The sequence below is a fragment of the Zonotrichia leucophrys genome, chromosome 18, assembly GCF_028769735.1.
Source record: "Zonotrichia leucophrys gambelii isolate GWCS_2022_RI chromosome 18, RI_Zleu_2.0, whole genome shotgun sequence".
Taxonomy (NCBI): domain Eukaryota; kingdom Metazoa; phylum Chordata; class Aves; order Passeriformes; family Passerellidae; genus Zonotrichia; species Zonotrichia leucophrys.
In genome coordinates, this window is record NC_088187.1 from 4,415,305 (window position 1) to 4,435,352 (window position 20,048).

At 48.5% G+C, this 20,048-nt stretch overlaps 1 protein-coding gene across 1 annotated transcript; it reads right to left on the minus strand.

Moving 5' to 3' along the window:
* Positions 1-11,173: 11,173 nt before the first annotated feature.
* MROH8 (maestro heat like repeat family member 8) lies at positions 11,174-19,143 on the minus strand. Its single transcript, XM_064728889.1, has 18 exons — positions 19,027-19,143; positions 18,747-18,869; positions 18,558-18,637; positions 18,341-18,461; positions 17,975-18,064; positions 17,549-17,653; positions 17,180-17,345; positions 16,625-16,719; positions 16,076-16,225; positions 15,728-15,882; positions 15,287-15,422; positions 15,075-15,209; positions 14,648-14,824; positions 13,518-13,673; positions 12,534-12,635; positions 12,159-12,261; positions 11,838-11,897; positions 11,174-11,760 (listed from the first exon to the last, which is right to left on the minus strand). Exons 1-18 carry the CDS (start codon positions 19,141-19,143, stop codon positions 11,624-11,626), a joined length of 2,208 nt encoding a protein of 735 aa, XP_064584959.1. The 3' UTR covers positions 11,174-11,623.
* Between the last annotated feature and the right edge of the window lie 905 nt (positions 19,144-20,048).

The following is a 20,048-nucleotide window of genomic DNA, read 5'->3' on the forward strand; positions in this document are numbered from 1 at the left end:
TGGGCTTGCCTTGTGCTCCCCTACTCTACAGATTGCACTGGACCAGGAATCTGGAGATTTTGAACCCTTTTTCTTTCTCCAAAAGGAGAAGGCCTGTGACTTTATTGTATTTCCTGCACACTGAGGAGATAGAAGGTGTTAACCACCCAAGGCTTTTGGTGGCTGTTGCAGATGGGAGTGAGTTGGGGAACACCCAACAATGCAGAGATTTTGTGAGTTCTCTGCAGTGCAGTTCCCCTACAGACACTCTGCAGAGTGGTTCCACTGCTTGAGGCAAGGCAATAAAACCAAAAGGAAATTCCCTTTGCAGCTCTGTTTTTCCCTCTCTGCTTTGCTCACACCTGGTCCTCCCACCTGGACCATGCTGCTGTTGAGGTCTCCATTCCAGCTATGGAGCAATTTCAGCTCATGGTGTAAAAGGATCTTGCAGGTGGCAGCATCATTTCTGAAACATCAGTGGGGTTTTTTTGGTTTGCAAGCAAGGACTTCCTTATCTGAGCATAGCTTCTCTTCCCCACCCAACACAAAGATGACTTGAAGTTATTTGTCCAAACAAATTCTAGTTGTTCTAAACTGACTCTTTCATGCCAAAGTCTGACTCTTCCCTTTGGCACAGTTTTATTAAATTTTCCAACTCCATTTGATGTAACTGGTGCTCTCTGAGGACCATTTCCTCCAACACTGACCTTCAGTCTTCTCTAGAGGTATTTTTCTTCCATGAGGCACAGCCAGATGCTGGCAGCCAGTCCCACAGAATACTCATTTATTGATGCACCACAGATATTTCCCATTACTGCTAACATTTTGCAGTTGAAGCCCTGTGAGTTGTGCAATACAGAAAATATCTGTTTCAGAGAGAAACATGACTTCAGGCACTACAACCCTGGCAACTCACAGCTTTGTTATTCCCCAAGAATGCTTATCCAGTACGGACTGTACAAACTAAACTGGGGGACAAATGAAACCTTTCATGTTTTCATTCCCCTTTAGAAACAGACATAGAAATACAGCAGTCTTTACTGGGGCTTTTCCTTCTATTAACATGGCAGTAAGTTCATTATCCAAATGTGAAGGCAAAAGCAGGAAGAGAGTTTTGCCTTAAGGGAACTGAATAGAGGAAGTGTGGTCAATCAGCTGAGCATCTGACCACGACAGCAATGAGCTCACAACCAGCTCTTCAAGACAGACACATCAGGATTATGGCGCATGTGCCAAAAGCAGCTCAGTGCAGTTATCATGGAATCTCAAAATCATTTCAGTTGGAAAAGAGCTGGGTCATTGAGTCCAACCTGTGCCCAATGCCCACCTTGTCACTGAGCCCAGAGCAATTCCTTGGACACCCCCAGGAATGGGGCTCCACCACCTCCCAATGACAGTGGTTTCAATGATTAAATTCTGACAATGCTTTCAATGATTAAATTCTTCCAGACATCCAAATTAAACATGCCTTGGTACAGCTTGAGGCCATTTCCTCTTGCCCTATCAAAGTGAAAATGTCAAAGACTGTTAGGAAGGAAACTCAGATCAGAACAGCTGAAGCCGCAGCATATCCACATCCAGTTAGCTCATATTCCAGTAATATGAACTAGATCTGAAAAATACACAAATGTGGGAAATGGGCAGTGTGGGAAATCCAGACTGCAGGAGCAAGGGACAACAGGAGACAACAAAGATGTGCAAGAGGTGGCCATGAGGATGTAAATGACCCTGAAAAACAAAGAATGTCACCTCCCCTGTCCTTGCAGGACAAGAAAGTGGAGTTCACAAAAGCCATCATTGTGGTCTGTGCTTAAAATGATTGAGAGAGAGACCCTTTGCTGCAGGACAAGGTGCCAGCCCAGAAACCCTCAGCACATCTGGGATTAGACAGATCCATGGGAGGTTGGTGCAGCAAGCAGGGCTCTTCAGCACTTTGGCTCTGGTGTGAGCTCCAGCTCAGGGAGTCCCCAGCACCTTCCTGCTCAGCAGGTTCATCCCAAGGGAACACCAGCTACAAGCAAGTCGCTGTCACCCTCAGAGATGGGATGTTGGGATCCAGCCCAGGCCAGCAGAGCTTTGCTCTCTGCCCTCCACAAGTGTCAAGTCAAGATGTTCTTTGTCTCTGAAATAAGCACAAGTGGGCCTGGAGTTTTAACTCAGTTTCTTTTTCTGCTCAGAAGAGCATCAGGGAAAGTGGATGAAGCAGGTGAGGCAGCAGGTGCTGAATCCAAACAGCTCTGAGTTTCTAAAGGATTATGGATGGAACAGAATGGGGTTAGCCAAGAGGCACTGTATTTGGACTTTCAATCCATAAACATATGTAAAAATAATTGCTCAATTAAAAATATTTGTGAAACATCCAAATCACATGCAGAGTATATTTATTTCAACACAACACTGGTGCAAGTCCAAATCATCAAAACTTGTAACACAAAACTGCAGCAAAACATTGGCAAGAGACATTGTCAGGAGCTGCATCAGGACCTCACACTCCAGAAATCCTTTAGATTAATTCCCAGAAAGGTGATGGGTTTTTCTATCAGACCATGCTCAGTTCCTTTAGATTAATTCCTTTAGATTAAGTCCCAGAAAGGTGATGAGTTTTCCTATCAGGCCATGCTCAGTTATCCCCAGGGTTTCTTTAAACCATCCCTTCCATTTGCACAACTCTGATTTGCTGCACTCATTCCCAAACAAGATCTGCTTTTACAGATTCTCCAAGGAAGAAAAGATCTAGGAAATAATTTCATAACAAGACATTCTCATCCTTTTCCATGCTAAATACTCCCCTACTCCACCCAGGAATAGTAGCACTTTTTCTCACCAGTCTGTGACCTGCTGTCCCTTGTAAAGGTAACCAAACTCATGAAGACCTGGAGGGATGGATGGTGGCACCAAGAATTGCTTCAGGTGATGAGGAAATCATCCCTTTACAATTGCTGAGAACCAATCCAGAGGTGAGCACCACAAACTGGAGCACAGCTGCAAAGAATTAAAGCTCCCAGGATGAAAAGCACTCAGTCTCAGCCACCAGCCTGGCTCTTGAGCAAGTTACAAGTGACTGTGGGTGGCCACAGAACTTTTCTGCAACAGCTCAACTGGCCATTGCAACAAAGAAATATAATTGTTTTCTTTTGCTGAAAGATTTCAATTTTTATAAAAAAATAATAATTTTTAAAAATCATTTTTAAATTATAAATATTAATAATTATTTTAAAAATTAATTTAAAATTTAAAGTTTCCCTGGACTGGGGGGAGAAAAAAAATCGAGCAGCCAAAAAAGCCCCATCAACTCCAAAATGTTCAATGCCTGTTTTTAGGGACATAGCTTCACCTGGGAGAGCTCTGGTCCCTGCTGAGGAAGATGACTGTTGTTCTAGCAATGAAATAGGAAACCCAAGGAATAGATGACAAGAGAGACAGAGAGACAGATAGATAGATAGATAGATAGATAGATAGATAGATAGATAGATAGATAACATATCCTCAGCATCAACACCAGCTTGTTAATGCCATTAATGTTAAAATAATAAAAGCAGAGAGAAATCAAACATGTTGACATAAAATAGTGAGAAAACATTTTTGACATGATGTGATAAGATCTCTAAAATTGCAAGAGAATGCAGCTCCTTGAGTCTTCAAGGGGTGCTTGGCTTTGTCCTGTTATGTCAGGGAATGAGGCTGATTTCCCATAAAAGCCTGGACCTTTCACCCTTCCACTACTGGAGCTCCAGGCTGAGAAACTGGGGTGAAAGTTCAAGGGCTGGATCTGCCCCAAGTGACCTCCCAGAGCCTGAGCCCATAGATAAGAGGAATAAAGGGAAAAGGTTACTGTGCTGGATGAAGCACCAAGCTAAGGGAGAAGTCACTGCTGTCCATCCAGACCTGTTTCAGGTTTCTCTCATACATCTTTAGGGTATTCACTTTGTCTCCTCAGTCTCCAGACATTTAAATTTCCATTTCCTTCTGTTGTGCTGACTCATAGGCAGACAAAACTCTACATGGATGTTTATTTTCAGAGAGTGCAAAATAATCTACAATTATCATCCTGCTGCAGAATTGATATACCCTTCAAAAACTTCTGCTTCAAGTATTTTGTTTATTATTTTAAAACTATGTTTAGTTATGTTTTAGCTTGTTTTAGCTATGTTAAAATGAGCTCCTGCTCTAAGAGAAAAATTCATTAACAACCCTAACAGCACATGCACTGAAGCTGTTTAAATCTGAAACGTCACCTTCTAAAAGCAATTTGGTCACCCCAAAGCTTTCTCTTCTCCAGGCTGCACAATCCCAGCTCTCCCAGCAGATCTGCTCCATCCATCTGCTCATCCTGGTGCCTCTCTGGGCTCTCTCCAGGTCCCTCCTGTGCTGGGCCAGTTTTGCAGGTGGGGTCTGACCTGAGTGGGGCACAGGGGCAGAATCCCAATCCCTTTCCTGCAGCCCACGTTGGGGCTCAGCCCAGGGCAGTGGGAGATCAGGGCTGGGGCAGGTGCAGATCTCACCCCCAGCACCCCCAGGTCCTCTCCCAGGGCTGCTCCTCTGCTCATCCCCAGCCTGGATTGATCCTGGGGGTTGCCCCAACCCAGGTGCAGCACCAGAACTTGTCCTGCTGAACCTCATGAGATTCCCATGGGCCACTTCTGGAGCTTTCCAGGTCCCTCTGGATGTCTCCATCCTTCAGGGCTGGCACTGTACTCTCAGCTTGGTGTCACCTGCAAACCTGCTAAGGGTGCCCTCAGTCCCTTCATCCATGTCTTGATATGAAGATATGAAATGGCTCTGGTTCCAAAACTGCCCTCTGAGGGACACCCCTGGTCGCTGATGTCCATCAGCACTCTGAGCCATTGACCACAGCCCTGCAGAAGTGACCATCCAAGCATTTTCTTATCCATCTTACACCCATCAAACCCATCTCTGTCCAATTTAGAGTCACTTTGGTGTGACACACCCCTAGCAGCAGGTACACAGGAGATCCTTTGAGATCTCTGTGTTATTTTTTGGTGTTGCTCTCTGACTGCTGCTTTCCTGCAAGCCTGGAGAAGCCTGGAGGGCAAAGCAACCCTCTCCATTAGAGTGGGATTTGGTTTGGGATTTTTTAAAGATTAAAATGTGCTCTCTTTTCTCATAGAAAACAATAAAGTGGAGCAAACTCAGAGCACAGCTCTGTGTCTGAGCATGTGTCATGGCTGGGCCCTGTGTCACAGCTGGCACAGAAAGGGCATGAGGCTCCCTGGGGTGGCAGAGGAGCCATGGCAGAGCTGCTGGGCACCCCCTGCCTGTCAAATGTGTGCCTGGTGCTCTGCCACCTCACAGAGATCATTTATCGGTCACAAAGCCTGGGACAGAGGCTCAGGACATGTATATTCCCAGGGGCTAGCAAGAGAATAAATCCACATATTTCAAAATCTTAACAAATGAGAACCATCTGCAGCCTTACAATGCCTTCAGAGCCCAAGCATCACAGCCTGGGGGTCTGTGTTTCTCATCCTGGCAGGACACAATGCTCCTCCTGAGCCCAGGCTGGCACCAGAAGGTGTCATTGTCACCAGTATTCCTGCAGGACCAGCAGAATGCCCGTGGCTGTCTGCAGCTTTTGGGCACCCTCACTCCCAGCCAGCCCACAGCAATAATTTACTCACCAAGTGTGAGACCCCTGTCAGATTTGCCCTGCTGATTGATAGCATGAGGTATGTTCCAGATTGCAATGCAAGTTGTTTTCAATCACCATCTATATGGCAGATTACCTTTGTCAAGTGGGCAGTTTGCCTTATCTCTCTCTTTAAGTGGCCACAATCACTCCTCCCTCAGGAGGGGACATTGCTGATAACAGCTATTGAATGTCCCTGCATGGCTGATAAGAACTACAGCATCCCATTGGGAGATGGGAGCCCAGAGGGAGGAGCCAAGCATTCCTACCTGGATATAATCTGGAGATTCTGGAACACCAGCACAGCTTCTCCACTGGATTCCCCAGAGGAACAGCAGCTGCCTCTTCTTCCCCTGGATCTTCAGAGGAAGAATACATCCTTCTCTCCAGGATCCCTGCTCCAGCAGAACCAGCCCTGACACTGCAGGAGGGCTGAGCCACAATTCCAATGGGACTGCTGCCAACACCCTGACCCACAGGGTGTCAGGTTGGGTTCTGACTCTGTCAGTGTTGGTTTGGTGTACTGCATTCTTTATTTTATCCTTTATTTTTTTTCCATTTCCCCATTAAAGAACTGGTATTTTCTGATCCCATATTTTTGCCTGAAACCCCTTAATTTAAAATTTATAGCAATTCAGAGGAGTGGGGAGGGTTTACATTCTCCATTTCAGGGGAGGCTCCTGCCTTCCTTAGCAAACTCCTGTCTTTCTAAACCAAGACAAGGTGACAACAGGGAAAGGAAAAGCAGGCAAGTCCATCTAGCAGAGAAAAACAGCACCCACATTCTGCTGTTTCTGTTTCCTCACTTATTTCTTTTTTTCTAGAACAAAATTAAATAGACAAATGCCTGTTTCCTGCAGAGTAAGATAATATAACTCATAAAAAAACCATCAACTTTAATCAAGAGCCTAGGATGTCTGTACAATTCCTGACATTCCCACAGAGATAGTCTGTAAATTGATTGGTTTAGAGAAAGGAAAAGGAAAGCTTCTGTTTTCCTTCCCAGGAACTAAGTGCCCTTTTGTCACAAGTTTCTTTAATGGAAACAGAAGCAGCAACATTTCCAAAGATAAGAAACAAGTTGGCTGAAGGGCTCAGAAAAAAACCTCCCACCCCTGAGACATCAGAGCTGCTGACCAAGTCTCCAGACAGGACCATTTCTGTTCTTTGTAGAGACAGCCCAGAGCCTAAGAATTATAACATGCTCATTTCCCAGGTCCAAACACCTAATTCAGGCAGAGCAGGAGCAAAGCTGTGGCTTTGGACTTCAACCATCACTAGAAACTCACTTTCAAACCCTCCCACTCCTTTTTTCCTCACCCAAGCCATCAGGGCTGCTCCAGCTCCTTCCCTAAGTCAGGCAGCATCTCCCAAGCCACAAACCATTTATTCCAGCAGCACCAGTATTGCTGTCAGAGAAACACAGATCATCTTGCTGGAAAACTCAGGGGGTTGTGCCAGGCTGGTTCTCCAACATCCAAATCATGGATTTACAATCTCAGTGTGAAATATTTAAGATACACACCATACTGGGAAACACACACAGCAGCCACTTCCACCTCAGATCCAAACCAGCTTATTCTCAAAAGCTTATTCCCAGGAAGAGCTGTCCTTCCCTCTTTTGCAGCTCTCCATGACCTCTTTCTACCTCACTCCAGAAGGACAGAAGACCACTCTCACTCTGCTTATGCTTTCATTTATACAAATCCAGACACTGAAAATTTTCCCACACTTCCAGCTGTAGGAATGTTTGGAAGCAGGGCTAGGTGAGCTATAAGACCATTTATAGATGAAAACACCTGGAAACAAGATGTTTTTTTATTCCTTTTCCACAAATATGCTTGTAAGGGATTAATTCCTTTTTTTCCTTTTTTCAAAAGGGTCCAAAATACAATAAGGATTTTGGTGAAATGGTGTTTGCATGCAGGGTTTGGGAGAAAGCTCCTAGTGCTCTCTGTGTAGAGCCCCAGTCCTAGCACAGGATTACATTATATACAGAACTGTGCAAATCAAAAATTACTTTGGTCAGTCTTGTTTCTATACCTAGCTACCCTAAAATCAATACAACTTACTTAAAACAAACCAAAAGCAGTAGAAAGGAACAATTGTTCTCTGAACCTCAAATGAGGAACCAATCCTTACAGAGCCAGAGATTGTGGGCCCCAGGGAAACCGCACATTTCCTCAGGGAGAGAGGCTAAATGCTCAGCAGATAAGAAGTGTCAATACAAAAGAAATCACAGAAGTCGTCCATTAAGGCTTTTTCTGGCTCCAATCACGCCCTGCCCAACACAAAACATGTACTGCCCTTGCAGCTCGGATTCTGTGTTGCCTTTCCAGTAAATGCAGACACTAATTTGAGGTATTAATTGGACTAATACCAAGTGTCTCTGCAGTGGCAGCTGTCTGCTACAAACCCACCTGGAGGCTGTCCCCTGAGCTCATCTCCAGCCTCCCCTTTGTCCCTGCAGTGCTTTTGTGTCTCTTTAGTGCCCAGCATCCTCTCAATGCTGTGATGCTCAGCATTTGTGGATGCAATGGCAGCTGCTTATGGGCAGAAGAAGAATGAGAAATCAGCAATGTCTAAACAGCAGAAGGTTTACATATAACAACTTTTCAGAACAATGAGCAAGAAATGTTGACTTTATGGGTTGTGTTCATTGTAACCATTGGCGTCCCTTTGCTATTGGCACAAACACCAAGAATTAAAACTGGAAAACAGTGAATGTCACAAACATCTTTTATGGAAAATCCTTTCTTTAGGATTTTTCCTCCTGAGAAGCTGAGAGGCCTCAAAAACAAAATGTAAACAATGGTTATCTGCTGCTGTGGAATGCAACAAGTAGAACTTTGATTAACTTATGTTAGATGTTTGTAATTAATGGCCAATCATAGCCCAGCTGGCTCGGACAGAGAACCGAGCCACAAACCTTTGTTATCATTCTTTCTTATTCTATTCTGAGCTAGTCTTCTGATGAAACCTTTTCTTCTATTATTTTAGTATAGTTTTAATGTAAAATATATGATAAAATAATAAATCAAGCCTTCTGAAACACGGAGTCAAATCTTCATCTCTTCCCTCATCCTAAGACCCCTGTGAACACCATCACAAGTGAAAGCTGTTTTCCCCACAGGGTCTCAAATATGCACTTAGTTTAACACCACTATGTACATTGAATTTAGTTAGAGTACACTAGCAGAGTTTTACATTTACCAGAGACTTCTTCAGATTTGGGAGAGGTCACTATGGCAAACTTTGTGTTATATTGACCTTTCTGTTTTTCAGTAAGCATGTTCCACTGTCATTCGAGCAGCTCTTCAATCTCCTCACTTGAAGCATCTGGATGTTCAGCAACCACCTACACAAGCAGAAATAGGGCTGAATATAAAAAGTGACCATTGGAAGGAATGGTGTACACACTTCCATCACTTTGGAAAACTGGATACAAACAATATCTAATATTTCTGCTGCAGACAGAATTAGAATAAAACCTACTGTATCCAGTTTTGCTTTGAAGAATGATGCACAGAACTCCATGATATCAGAAGACTAATTAATTACTTCATTATACTGTTATACTATAACTATATAGTATATAATTTTATACTTTATAATACTATGTTATACTATAACTATATTACAAAGAATACCAAAGAAAACTCGTGACTGTCTGCGGACAGTCAGGACACAGCTTTTTGTGATTGGCCAAGGGAAAAAAACAATCCTTAGCAAAATCCAGTTACCAAATTCCTTCAGGTAAATAATCTTCCACCACATTCCACATGTGCAGAACAACAGGAGCAGCAAGCAGAGATAAGAATTGTTTTCCCTTCTTCTCTGCTTCTCTCTGTTCAGAGGGCATGTGAGTACCACAGCATCCAACACCCTGGGCTCTCCCTCCTCCTCCAGGAGGGAACAGAGAGACGCTGTGTTCCCAAATCATGCCACAAATGGATTTCTTTCCTCCAGCTGCTGGTTTTCATTTTTCTCTGAGGCCTCTCAGCTTCCCAGGAGAAGAAATCCTGGTGAAGGGATTTTTCAGAAAATGTGACAGTGACAACAGGGCACTGAAAGAAACTAATAATATCAAGCAAATATTTGGGGGTTTTTTTTCTACTTTTTTATATATAGTAAAAATATATATAATATATGCATTATATATTATAATATATATAATATATTATATATTATATAATCATATATAATATCTATATATAATATATAATAATATCATATATAATAATGAAATATTATATGTTTTTATATTTTATATTTTACATATTATATACAATATTTTTATATATACACCTCCTGCTATTTATATTTATATTTATATTTATATTTATATCTATATCTATATCTATATCTATATCTATATCTATATCTATATCTATATCTATATCTATATCTATATTTATATTTATATTGGATTTTGCATGCTCTCCTGCAGCAGCCCAAGATAAAAAGCTCCTGTGCCAGTCCCAGCACCAGCCACTTGATGGCCATCCTGCTCTGCAGGAGAGCGACACCGGGGACAGAGCAGGGCCCCCGGGCTGGGGACCTGCCAGGGGTGTCCCCTGAGCTGACCAGCCAGGAGCAGAGGGGTCCCCTGACACCCCCATGGTGCTCCCCCTCCCCTGGGTGCTATGAAAGAGAGATTTGAGATCACTTTAAAGATCACTGGCAAGGGTATGAGCTAAAGTCAGATTTAATATTAAGTGACAAAGCATGACAACTCTACTACTTACAGGACAGCTGAAGCACAGCAAGGGAAAACAATCAACAAGAAGATACAGGAGATGAAGGCCTGGAAAGTTGGAGGCTCCCCACCCAAGGAAAAGAGGATAAAAGGATGAAAAAATGTGTTGCAAAGTGGCATGAAGAGTGAGAAATCAATAACCAGGAGAGGATGGAATACTGATTAATTAAGCAAATTATGTGAGTTAGAACCAATGAACGTTTATTTGTTTGTTTCCTAAAAATGTATAAATCAGTGTAAAAGTTCTGTATTTGCATCAGTGCAGAGGCCAGAACTTGTCAGCCACCCCTGCTGGCCAAAAATGAAGCAACACCCTACTCTCTAACACTCAAAGAGAGGGTTAGAGGGAGCCAATCCCGACAATTTCAGAGGGTTTGGTAACAGCAGCACTGGTGAAAAGACCCCAAACCCCACATCCTGCACACGTTCTGCCCCTCTGAACAAATCCAGGGCAGGGCCACGCTGCTTCCTCCCCCAGCTGCCCCCTGCCCATCCCTTCTGGCTCTTCAAACACTCTCTGCTGTTTTCCCCAGCGCCTGGGGATGGCATCCCCTGCTCATTGTTTGGGATCTGCGGTGGAGAGCTGGAGGTTTTTTTCCAGAGTGCATGGAAATTCCATGCACTGGATGGATTCCAGAGGCTTCTTTTGGTAAAAAACAGAGATGTCACATTTAAAGCAGAGAGCTTCACTCAATTCCAGCTTCTAGCACTCCCCAGGGAGCTCTGGGACCTCCTGAGCTCCACTCAGGGCTGAGCATTCCCTCATGATTCCACACTTGGTGGGGCTGCCAGAGACCATTTGGGGCCCCACAGCTGCACCCCAGTACTCAGTGGGGCATTCTGAAATACATTGAATGGAATTTGGAGTCTGTCAAGGATGCTGTGGGGTTCTGCAGATACAATTCAGTCTGCTGAGGATGCTGTGGGGCTCTGCAGGTACAATTCAGTCTGCCGAGGATGCTGTGGGGCTCTGCAGATACAATTCAAGGTCCACAGGAACATTTTGGGGTACCAGGGATGCAATTTGAGACCCTCTGCAGAAAATCCAGAGCCCTGTGCCTGCAATTTGGGGCCAAGTGGGGCATTTGGGGATGGCAGGGGTGTGAGGAGGAAGCATCCCACTGGTTGTGGGACAGGCCAAGGAGGACACAGTCAGCTCAGCACTACACATCTGAAGGATACCATGGATGTGTTTCTCCAGCTTTATTAATGCACAGACAGCTTCAGCTCTGCTGAGCTCACCGACACCAGCAGCACAGTGTGTGTAGAATGACACTCGATCTTCTCTGCACCCTTGGAGCTCTCAGGAGCAAGCCTGTGTGGGCTGCCAGGGAGCTGATTGAGATGTCCTTGTCTCTCTCCAAGGGCTGAAGGGCTGTGACCCAAACAAACAGAGCCAAGATGAAGCCGTGTGTCTGCAGAGCCTCCCCAGATTCCCCACATGCCACTCACCAGTGAGGATGTGAGCCTGGGTCTCTATGTCCTGGTCCCTCATGTGCCTCGTGGCGCACCCTGGGCACAGAGCTCTGTCACTCCCTGCTCCCAGTGTGCTCCCAGCAGGGTGACCCCCAGCCCTGCCACCCTCCCACTCAGGGATGACCCAGGGGCCACCAGAAAGGGACAGGGCAAGGTGGCCACCAAGCCCAGCTGGTGGCAGGGGGCACAGGGAGGCTGAGGCTCTGCACAGGGTGGTTGGGGTACCACAGGGCTGCTGCCAGTGCAGGGCAGGGACATGGCCAGGCTGGCCCAAAAGGGACCAGGGCTGTGACTCACCAATGAACCTGACGGCTGCCAGGCGCACAGGGGACTGAGGGTCCCTCAGGTAGGGCAGGCTCTGGTACATGAACTTTTCAACCCTGCTCCTCCTCTTCTTTATCTGCAGGGAGCACCAGGGATGTCTCCAGGCTTGTCACAGAGCCCCCCAGCTGGCTCTGTCAGTCCCTCCTGCCAGCACCCCATTGCTGAGCCCTCCAAAGGGGAGAGGAGCCTGGAGAGGAGCCTCTGAGGCTCTGTTCTTGAGGAACAAAGTCCTCCAGGTCCTACCCAGCCCTGAGAGCAGCACTCAGAGTAGCCTCTGCTTCCCTGGGCTCTCATGGGGACAGACACAGGGCAGGGACAGCCCTCACCCAGCCTGGAGCTTATCCTTACCAAGCATTCTGCAAGCTCCCACATCCGCTCTTTCTGCAGCAGGTGCTTGAGCTGCTTCCATTTGAGAAGCTCTGCAGCAGCAAAAAGGGCTTCCCTGGATGCCTGCAGAACAGCATGAGCTCAGAGGTGGCACCAGGGCCCGGGGAAAGAGACCTCTTGGCTTTATTCCTGCAGTGATCCCCCCCTTAGGAAGTTGGGACTTGTCCTAGCCCAAATGTCTTGGAGTCTCTTGGGGCCAGGCCTGGGTGACTGACTGAGGTTGAAGCCCTGGCCTCTGACACTTGTGGGGAAGCTGAGAAGCCTCTGAGTTTCTGGAGCACACATGTTCAGGCCTTGGGTGCTGCCTCATGGCCACAGGCTGCTGCCAAGCTGCAGGAGGAGGCAGGACAGGTGATGAAAATGGCCAAGCCATCTCATCCAGCCTTGTCCTAGTTCAACAGAGACCCTTCCCAGGGCTGCACTGGGGGAGCCCTGTCCAAAGCGAGCAGCCCCTGCCCCAGTGCCCAGCATCCCTGATGTCACATTCATATTTTCTGAAAAATCCATTTGCCCAGGATTTTTCTCCTGGGAAGCTGAGAAGCCTTGGAGAAATAGGAAAACAATTTTATCTCATTTGCTTCTCCTGTGTTTTGCTCATGTAGAATGTGTTTGGAGATTGTTTATCCAACAGATGATTGTTTCATTGGATTCATGTGAGTTGTTTTCACTCTTTAGCCAATCAGTGCTAAGCTGTGTCAGGACTCTAGAGAGTGTCACAAGTTTTCATTATTATCTTTTTAGCATTGTGCAAATATCCTTTCTGTATTCTTTAGTATAGTTTAGTTTAGTATTTTTAAATATAATATAGTATCATAAAATAATAAATTACCCTTCTGAGAACTTGGAGTCAGATTCATCATTCCTTCCTGCCATGGGGCACCCCACAAATACAACACCCTGGGAGGTGTCAGCCCCCCCACATCACACCAACCTTCAAATTCATACCTTGGCCACACTGGGGACCTGGTCATTCACACGGAAGAGCAGCGGGATCAGGGCACTCTGCACCTGCTTCCTCATCTTCTTCTCATCCCTCCTCGCCACAGACCTCACCAGGTCTCTGAGGAGCCAGAGGGAGAGCTCTCGCAGCCGCACGCTCTCCTGTGAGGAGGGAGGGTGGGGTACCAGTCATCAGTTTTTCTGGGTCTGGATTGAGGGCATTTGAGACAGTAATTCATGTTCAAACTCAAGTGTTCATAGTTTCTTATCAGTAAAACAGTCTCACTACTGTGAGTTTGGCAGCTTTTCATTAGAAGGCACAAAATGGCCAACAATCTCTTGGTACAAGATCTTTTAGGACTAAACTATCTGATTAAGAACTGACACCTGGATTATTTCCCTTTTAACCCAATAACTGATCCCAAAGAGTCCACAATGGGTACTTTTCTGCCCAATTACAAAATGCCACCTCAGCAGTGAGGGGTACTGGCAGGAGAGACTGCTCCAGCCAGCTGGGGGCTCTGTGACAAGCCTGGAGAATTGGTGCTCCCAGCAGATAATGAAGAGGAGGAGCAGGGCTGAAGAGTTCATGTATTAGACATTTCAGAAGACTCTTCTGCCTAATTACAAAATGCCACCCAAACCCATGAAGGAGGAGGAAGAAGAAGCATGAAGGAGAAACCCAGGATGACACCCTGTGCCCTCCATCTTGCTTCCATCCACAACATACTAAAAATCCCAAAACCTCAATTTCTCACCAAGTGATCCACCTACACTGCTCTCTATAATCTATTTCACACTTTTGTGGATTCTAGTTTATCTTGAAGGCTGGGAAACTTTCTCCATTAATAAGAAAGTCAGTGCTCCCCTGGGGGTCAAAGCGCCCCAGAGCAGACAGAGAAATATTCCTGGTGCCTTGGGTTTCCACAAGGGAGGAAAGGTGAGCCTTGAAGCAGGGCTCCCTGCCCATGCCTGTTGTGAGGGCCATGCCACATTGTCACATTCCAGGGCAGGCACAAGCAGCTTTGGGCTACAAAGCCCAGAATCCTTTCTAGGAAAGCTGAGCCTGCTCCAAGTGCTGCTTTCATGAGGGGGAGTGCCCATCTCTGGAGCTCAGGCTCCCACATCAGCCTCACCGAGTCAAAGAGGGGCAGGATCTTCCCCACCAGTGCCACAGCAATGGAGCTGGCCTTTGACTTCTTCAGCTGACTCAGGACATTTCGAAAGACCTCAATTATCTTCAGCTTCTCATCTTCACTGCCAACTTCCAGTATCTTCATCATGCTTGGCAGGAAGGCTTCAATTTTTTTTCCCTTTATGAAGAAGAGAGTTTCTATTTTGTGAAATGTGTCTGGACACCTCCCAGGGCAGCCACCCCAGGCCCCACCATGGCAGGGAGGGTTTTTAGAGCAGTCATTCCACATCCTGACTCCCAGCCCAGGCCCCACCATGGCAGGGAGGGTTTTTGGAGCACTCAGCCCACATCCTGACTCCCAGTCCAGGCCAAGCCACTGCCTTGAACTCAACCCCAGGCCCTGGCTGCCCCAAAACCACCCTGCTCACCATCTCCATTCTCTCTGACAGTCCAAGGAGGACTTCCAGCATCAGAAAGGCCGTCATCACATCGGGATTTCCCTGATTGCTCCAGACGTTGGGCTCCTCACCCAACTCCTCCAAGTCAACCTGCCCCAGGGATGACTGGAGGAACAGACACAGCCATGAGGTGCTGGCAGAGGGCTCACAGAAAGGGGTTGGGGTTTTTTCTGGTAACTCACAGTTCTGTGAGAGGCGCGGGTGCCTTCTCTGGGAGGGTTGCACCACTGGTTCCGGTGCAAGGTAGCAAACTCTGCTAGGAACTTGTCCAGAATGTCAGGCTTGGAGGACAGAGTGTCACACAGCTCCTGCAAAGTGCTGGAAGCCAGGGCCTGCCTCAGCCACAGTGCCATGGCCAGGACCACAGAGCATATTCTGTGCTGGGGGCCCTGCAGGAGGCAGAACAGGGCTGAGGGGGAGTTCCCTGTGGGGATGGGAGCACTAAGATGGCTCTGGAGTGGCCTGGCTGACTTTGGCTGCTGCGAGAGAGCCAGAAAGGTTTGTGGGATGGAGAGCCTGGCTCTGTGGGATGTCCTGCAGCATTCCTTGGATCTGGCAGCCACAGAGTCTCGGGGTCCCTGTCCCCATGTGGAACAAGCCCCTCAGATTGTCAGGGCCAGTACCTGTCTCCCTGAAGAGCCATCTCACACAGGCTGATGACCACGGCCGAGGGGTACTGGGTGGTCATCAGGAGAAACAGTGACTCCACTTTGACACAGCCTGCCTCTGTGGTGGCGTATAGCAGGTTCTCAAAAATGCACTTCACTGTCTTGGGCACCTGAAAAGGATACAGGTGAGGATGGCACTGCCATGGAATGCAGCCATGTCCTCAGCTGCCCTTCCCATTCCTCTCTGCTGCCTTTGGGCGGTTTCAGGTGCCGAAGTCACCTGGGTTTGTGAGGAAGGGGTGGAAGGAGGAGCAAGGCCTGGCAGGGCTGAAGATCAGGGGAATCCAGCCCCAGGGCACTTACATCTGTCACCCAGAAGTCTGTGTCTTCCATGACCACATCCAGTATACTGCAGGGCACATCCTTGTTAAGGATGCTGGGATCTTTCATGGCCTCGATGGCCTCAAGGACGACATCTGTCCTCTCACTGGAGTGGAGGTATCTTCCAAAGGCCTGTGGCAGGAAGGAAGGAAGGAAGACACGTGCCACTGAGTGCCCTGATGGTGCTGCTTGGCTGGGCAGAGGTTGCTAGCAGTGCTGGCAGCAGAGCCCACAGGAGAGCTGGCAGCAGTGCCCGCAGTCCCTGGGTGTGAGAGAGTGAGGAGAGAGGGCCCTCCATGTCAGGGAGGAGGGCTCATGAGAACTAGGAGCTTGCTGGGGCTCCTGCTGGGGCTGGAGCTGCTGCCAGGACAGGAGAGTGCAGCCCATGTGTTGTCCCTACTCAGGAATGGCAGGAACCTTCTTGCCAGGGCAGTGAGGCCCCACCAGCCCACTGATTCTGGGTCCCTTTGCTCACACAAGTGCCCTGCTGATGCCATGGAAAAGAATCCCAGCAGGAGGGGGGATCATTACCTGGGTACAGTCTATAATGCTCAGGTAACACAGTGAGGAGGTGGTCAAAGCTTCCCAAGAGAATACATCTGACCCATCCCTTGGTCTTGACTTGTCTAAACAGCAGGGATAACACAGAAGAGTCAGTGAGACAGAGCTGCTTTGCCAACAAGGTCATCAAACCACCCTGAGATCTGCTTGCAAGACAGAATCAGTCAGGATTTCTGGGGGCCATCAGGAATAGCTTCTTGCTATAGGCAAGAGGCCCCAGCCAGGGTGGTTGATTTGCTCTTCTCTAGTAGAGCAAACTGGACTTTGGGACCTGGGAGTCAACTGGGCTTTGGCTGTGGGGCCACAAGCCAGTTGGGTTCAAGGTCCTGGAAGGAACAGGGAAAAGGAGAGCAGTGACAAACAGATCCTGGACTTGAGGTGAGCACTCAGCTTCTGCAGCAAAGGGACAGCTGGGATGCCATGGGAAACAGCCGGGAGGGGCAGAGGAGGTCAGGAAGCAGGTCTGTAAAGGGAGGTCTGTGTGCACAGGGACGAGGCCGCAGCTGCTCTTGCCTTTTTACTTACAGAGGAATTCAGCAAGGGAAAACAGAGCGTGGAAAGCTGTGTAGCTTGTTTGTTCCCCGGAATATCGGAAGAGAATGAGACGTCCCACCAGCCTTCCCATGGCTGGGAATGAGATGTCCTCAGGGCGCACAGGTCCAGAACTGTCTCTTCCAAAGTTGACAGAGGGCTGGATGAGTGAGACATGAGAAGAAGGGCTAAGAGAAAGAAGTTGGTGCTGAACCTGAACCCAAGAGTGTGCCCAGAGCTGGATTCCTGGTGAATCTGGGCCTTGCAGGGCTCCCTGGCCCCATCTCTTGGAGCAACCAGCTGGGCAGCAGCCCTGGCATGGAGAATGCCAGGGAGGGGGACTGCAGGGTGTGTGCTTCCTACCTTCAGAGTGGAATAGTTAGACAGCAGATTGGTCAGGACAGCAATCCTCCCCATAGCCCTCTCCCGCACAGCTTCCCTCTCAAACCTGGTGTACTCCAGCAGCATCTGGGGTGAGAGGAACCACAGGTGAGCGCCAAGAGCAAACACAGCTCTGCTCCTGGGCCACACTTGTACCATCCCTCACGGCTTCCTCTGAGCCTGGAGTGGGGCGCTGTCCTTGGGGTCCCTCACAAGCCTGGACAAGGTCCCAGGACAACATTTTGGCGAGGCAGGCACCACCTTCTGCAGCCACTGTGCTTCAGAGGAGCCTGGTGCCAGCCCCTGCTCCCTCCCACACCATGCTCTGCCTGCTCAGCACTGGACTGGCAGGTCCTCACTTCCAGGGTGAGGAACAGCCCTGGGACTGCCACTCTGCTCGTGCCACACCTCAAAGATGTCCTGCAGCTCCTTGCTGACGCTGGAAGCAGGAAAGCTGAGCACCACTGTCCTCAGCATTGTGTCCATGGCTTTCAGCGTCTGCAAACACACAGAGAGCAGTGCCTGTCACCCTGCTGCTCTTCCCCCACACCCAGGAGACTCATCTGAGCTCTCAGTGCCTGAGGAAGACACCTGAACTGCTCAGGAGAGACACAGGGATGCACAAACTGCTGGGGGCAGAGCAGCCAGCCCCGTGGGAAGGTGACAGAGCCACCAGGGTGGGAAAGCAACAGCAACACCTCAGCCTGGCTCAGATCTCTGGTCATGGGGCAGCCCAGAGGGACTGGAGGCTCCTGGAGCTCAGCCAGCACCTACCTTGATGTAGAGGGCAGTGTTCTGGTGTGGCATTTCCCTTTCTGAGGGGAGCAGGAGGACACTTGAGAAACATGCAGACAGGAGGATTTTGGTTTTGCCCTCCAGCACATTCTCCACCAAGCTGCAAGGACAGAGGGGGGTCAGCTGGACACTGGTGCTGGGAGCAGCCCCCAAGGCCTCTTGCTGGTGGCCTCAGAGCTGTGGGACAGGGGCTCACCTTAATTCTTCAATGGTAATCATGGCCAGGTAGCGGATCTTGGAGGACAGACGGTCCCTTGGCTCTTTGTCCAGGAGGTCCTGCAGAGCACAACCAGGATGAGACCTGGCAGCACCCAATCCCTGACCCACCAAGCACTGTCCACACAGGGGTGCTTGTGCCCATCCCCAAAACCTCAGATGGTTCTACCTTGATATTCTCAACCACTTCACACGTTTGACAGAATAAATCCAGGCCCCTGGTCAAGCCCCGTTTCAAGGCAGTTTTGCACACAACGTAGGTGCTCTTCAGAAATGTGAACTTGTGGGTGTCCTGGCAGAGGCACAAACAGGGAGTGTGGGAGGATGGACGCAGCCAGTGGGGCTGGAGCACTGGGAGAGCAGTGCCCTGTGAGAAATGCAGCTCTGCCCAGCCAGCACCACTGCACAGCCCAGCAAATCACAGCCAGTGTCCAGCTGGCCACTGTTACCTTGTCAAGGCTGCTGACAAAGGCCAGGATGAAATCCACTGCATCTTCTGATTCTTCATATATGGGCAACCAGCTGGCATCTACCAGAGGGGAAGAGCAGGGGGATGTCACACACATCTTTTATGAAAAATCCTTTCCTTAGGATTTTTCCTCCTGAGAAGCTGAGAGGCTTCAGGAACAAAATGTAAACAATGGTTATCTGCTGCTGTGGAATGCAACAGGTGCATCTGGGATTGGTCTCATGGGTTGTTTTTAATTAATGGCCAATCACAGTCAGCTGGATTGGACTCTCTGTCCAAGACAGAAGCTTTTGTTATCATTCTTTCTTTTGCTATTCTTACCTAGCCTTCTGATGAAATCCTTTCTTCTATTCTTTTAGTATAGTTTTAATATAATATATATCAAAAAATAATAAATCAAGCCTTCTGAAACATGGAGTCAGATCCTCATCTCTTCCCTCATCCTAAGACCCCTGTGAACACTCTCATAGGGGAACTGCAGGGGCTCTGGGCACAGGAGAGAGCCGAGGACACCTACCCTGCAGCCAGCCCTGTGCCCATACCCCTGGCACAGCCTTTTCCTGAGCAGCTGGTGGTGGAGGTGACAGGCTAAGGAGCTGGAATGGCCCCAGTGCCCTGGGCTGAGGAGCACACTGGGGTATGGACAGGAAAGGTCCAGAGTGCCCCTGCTTCTCCTGCCCACTCCCTGGAGCCCCTCTGCTCTGTTTTTCCCTTGGGAGAGGCTGTGCTGGAGCTGGCATCCAGCCCCAAGCCACCTTGGCATTCAGGTGACATCCTGCCTGTCCCCCAGGACTGCTGCTGTCACCATGCCAGGAAAACATGCTCCTGGTGTGCTGGTGGCCCCCAGCCCTGCCCAGCCCCACTGGGCCCCTCACTCACCAAGCTGCAGAGGCTGCATCGTGGTTGTGTCGTAGAAAGACACCACTTGTGAAGAGTTGCTCCCCTGGGAGGAGCTGTCCCCCTCCCAGGCCTCGCTCGTGGCAGGAGGGCTCTTCTCCATCC

Excerpts from the sequence above, each read along its gene's own strand:
- MROH8 (XM_064728889.1), bottom strand. The coding sequence starts at position 19,143 with ATGTGTGTGACATCCCCCTGCTCTTCCCCTCTGGTAGATGCCAGCTGG. Across the intron at positions 17,654-17,974 it reads AGCTGCAGGACATCTTTGAG|ATGCTGCTGGAGTACACCAG; the intron begins GTGTGGCACGAG and ends CTCTCACCCCAG. Across the intron at positions 17,346-17,548 it reads CTAACTATTCCACTCTGAAG|CCCTCTGTCAACTTTGGAAG; the intron begins GTAGGAAGCACA and ends TCACTCATCCAG.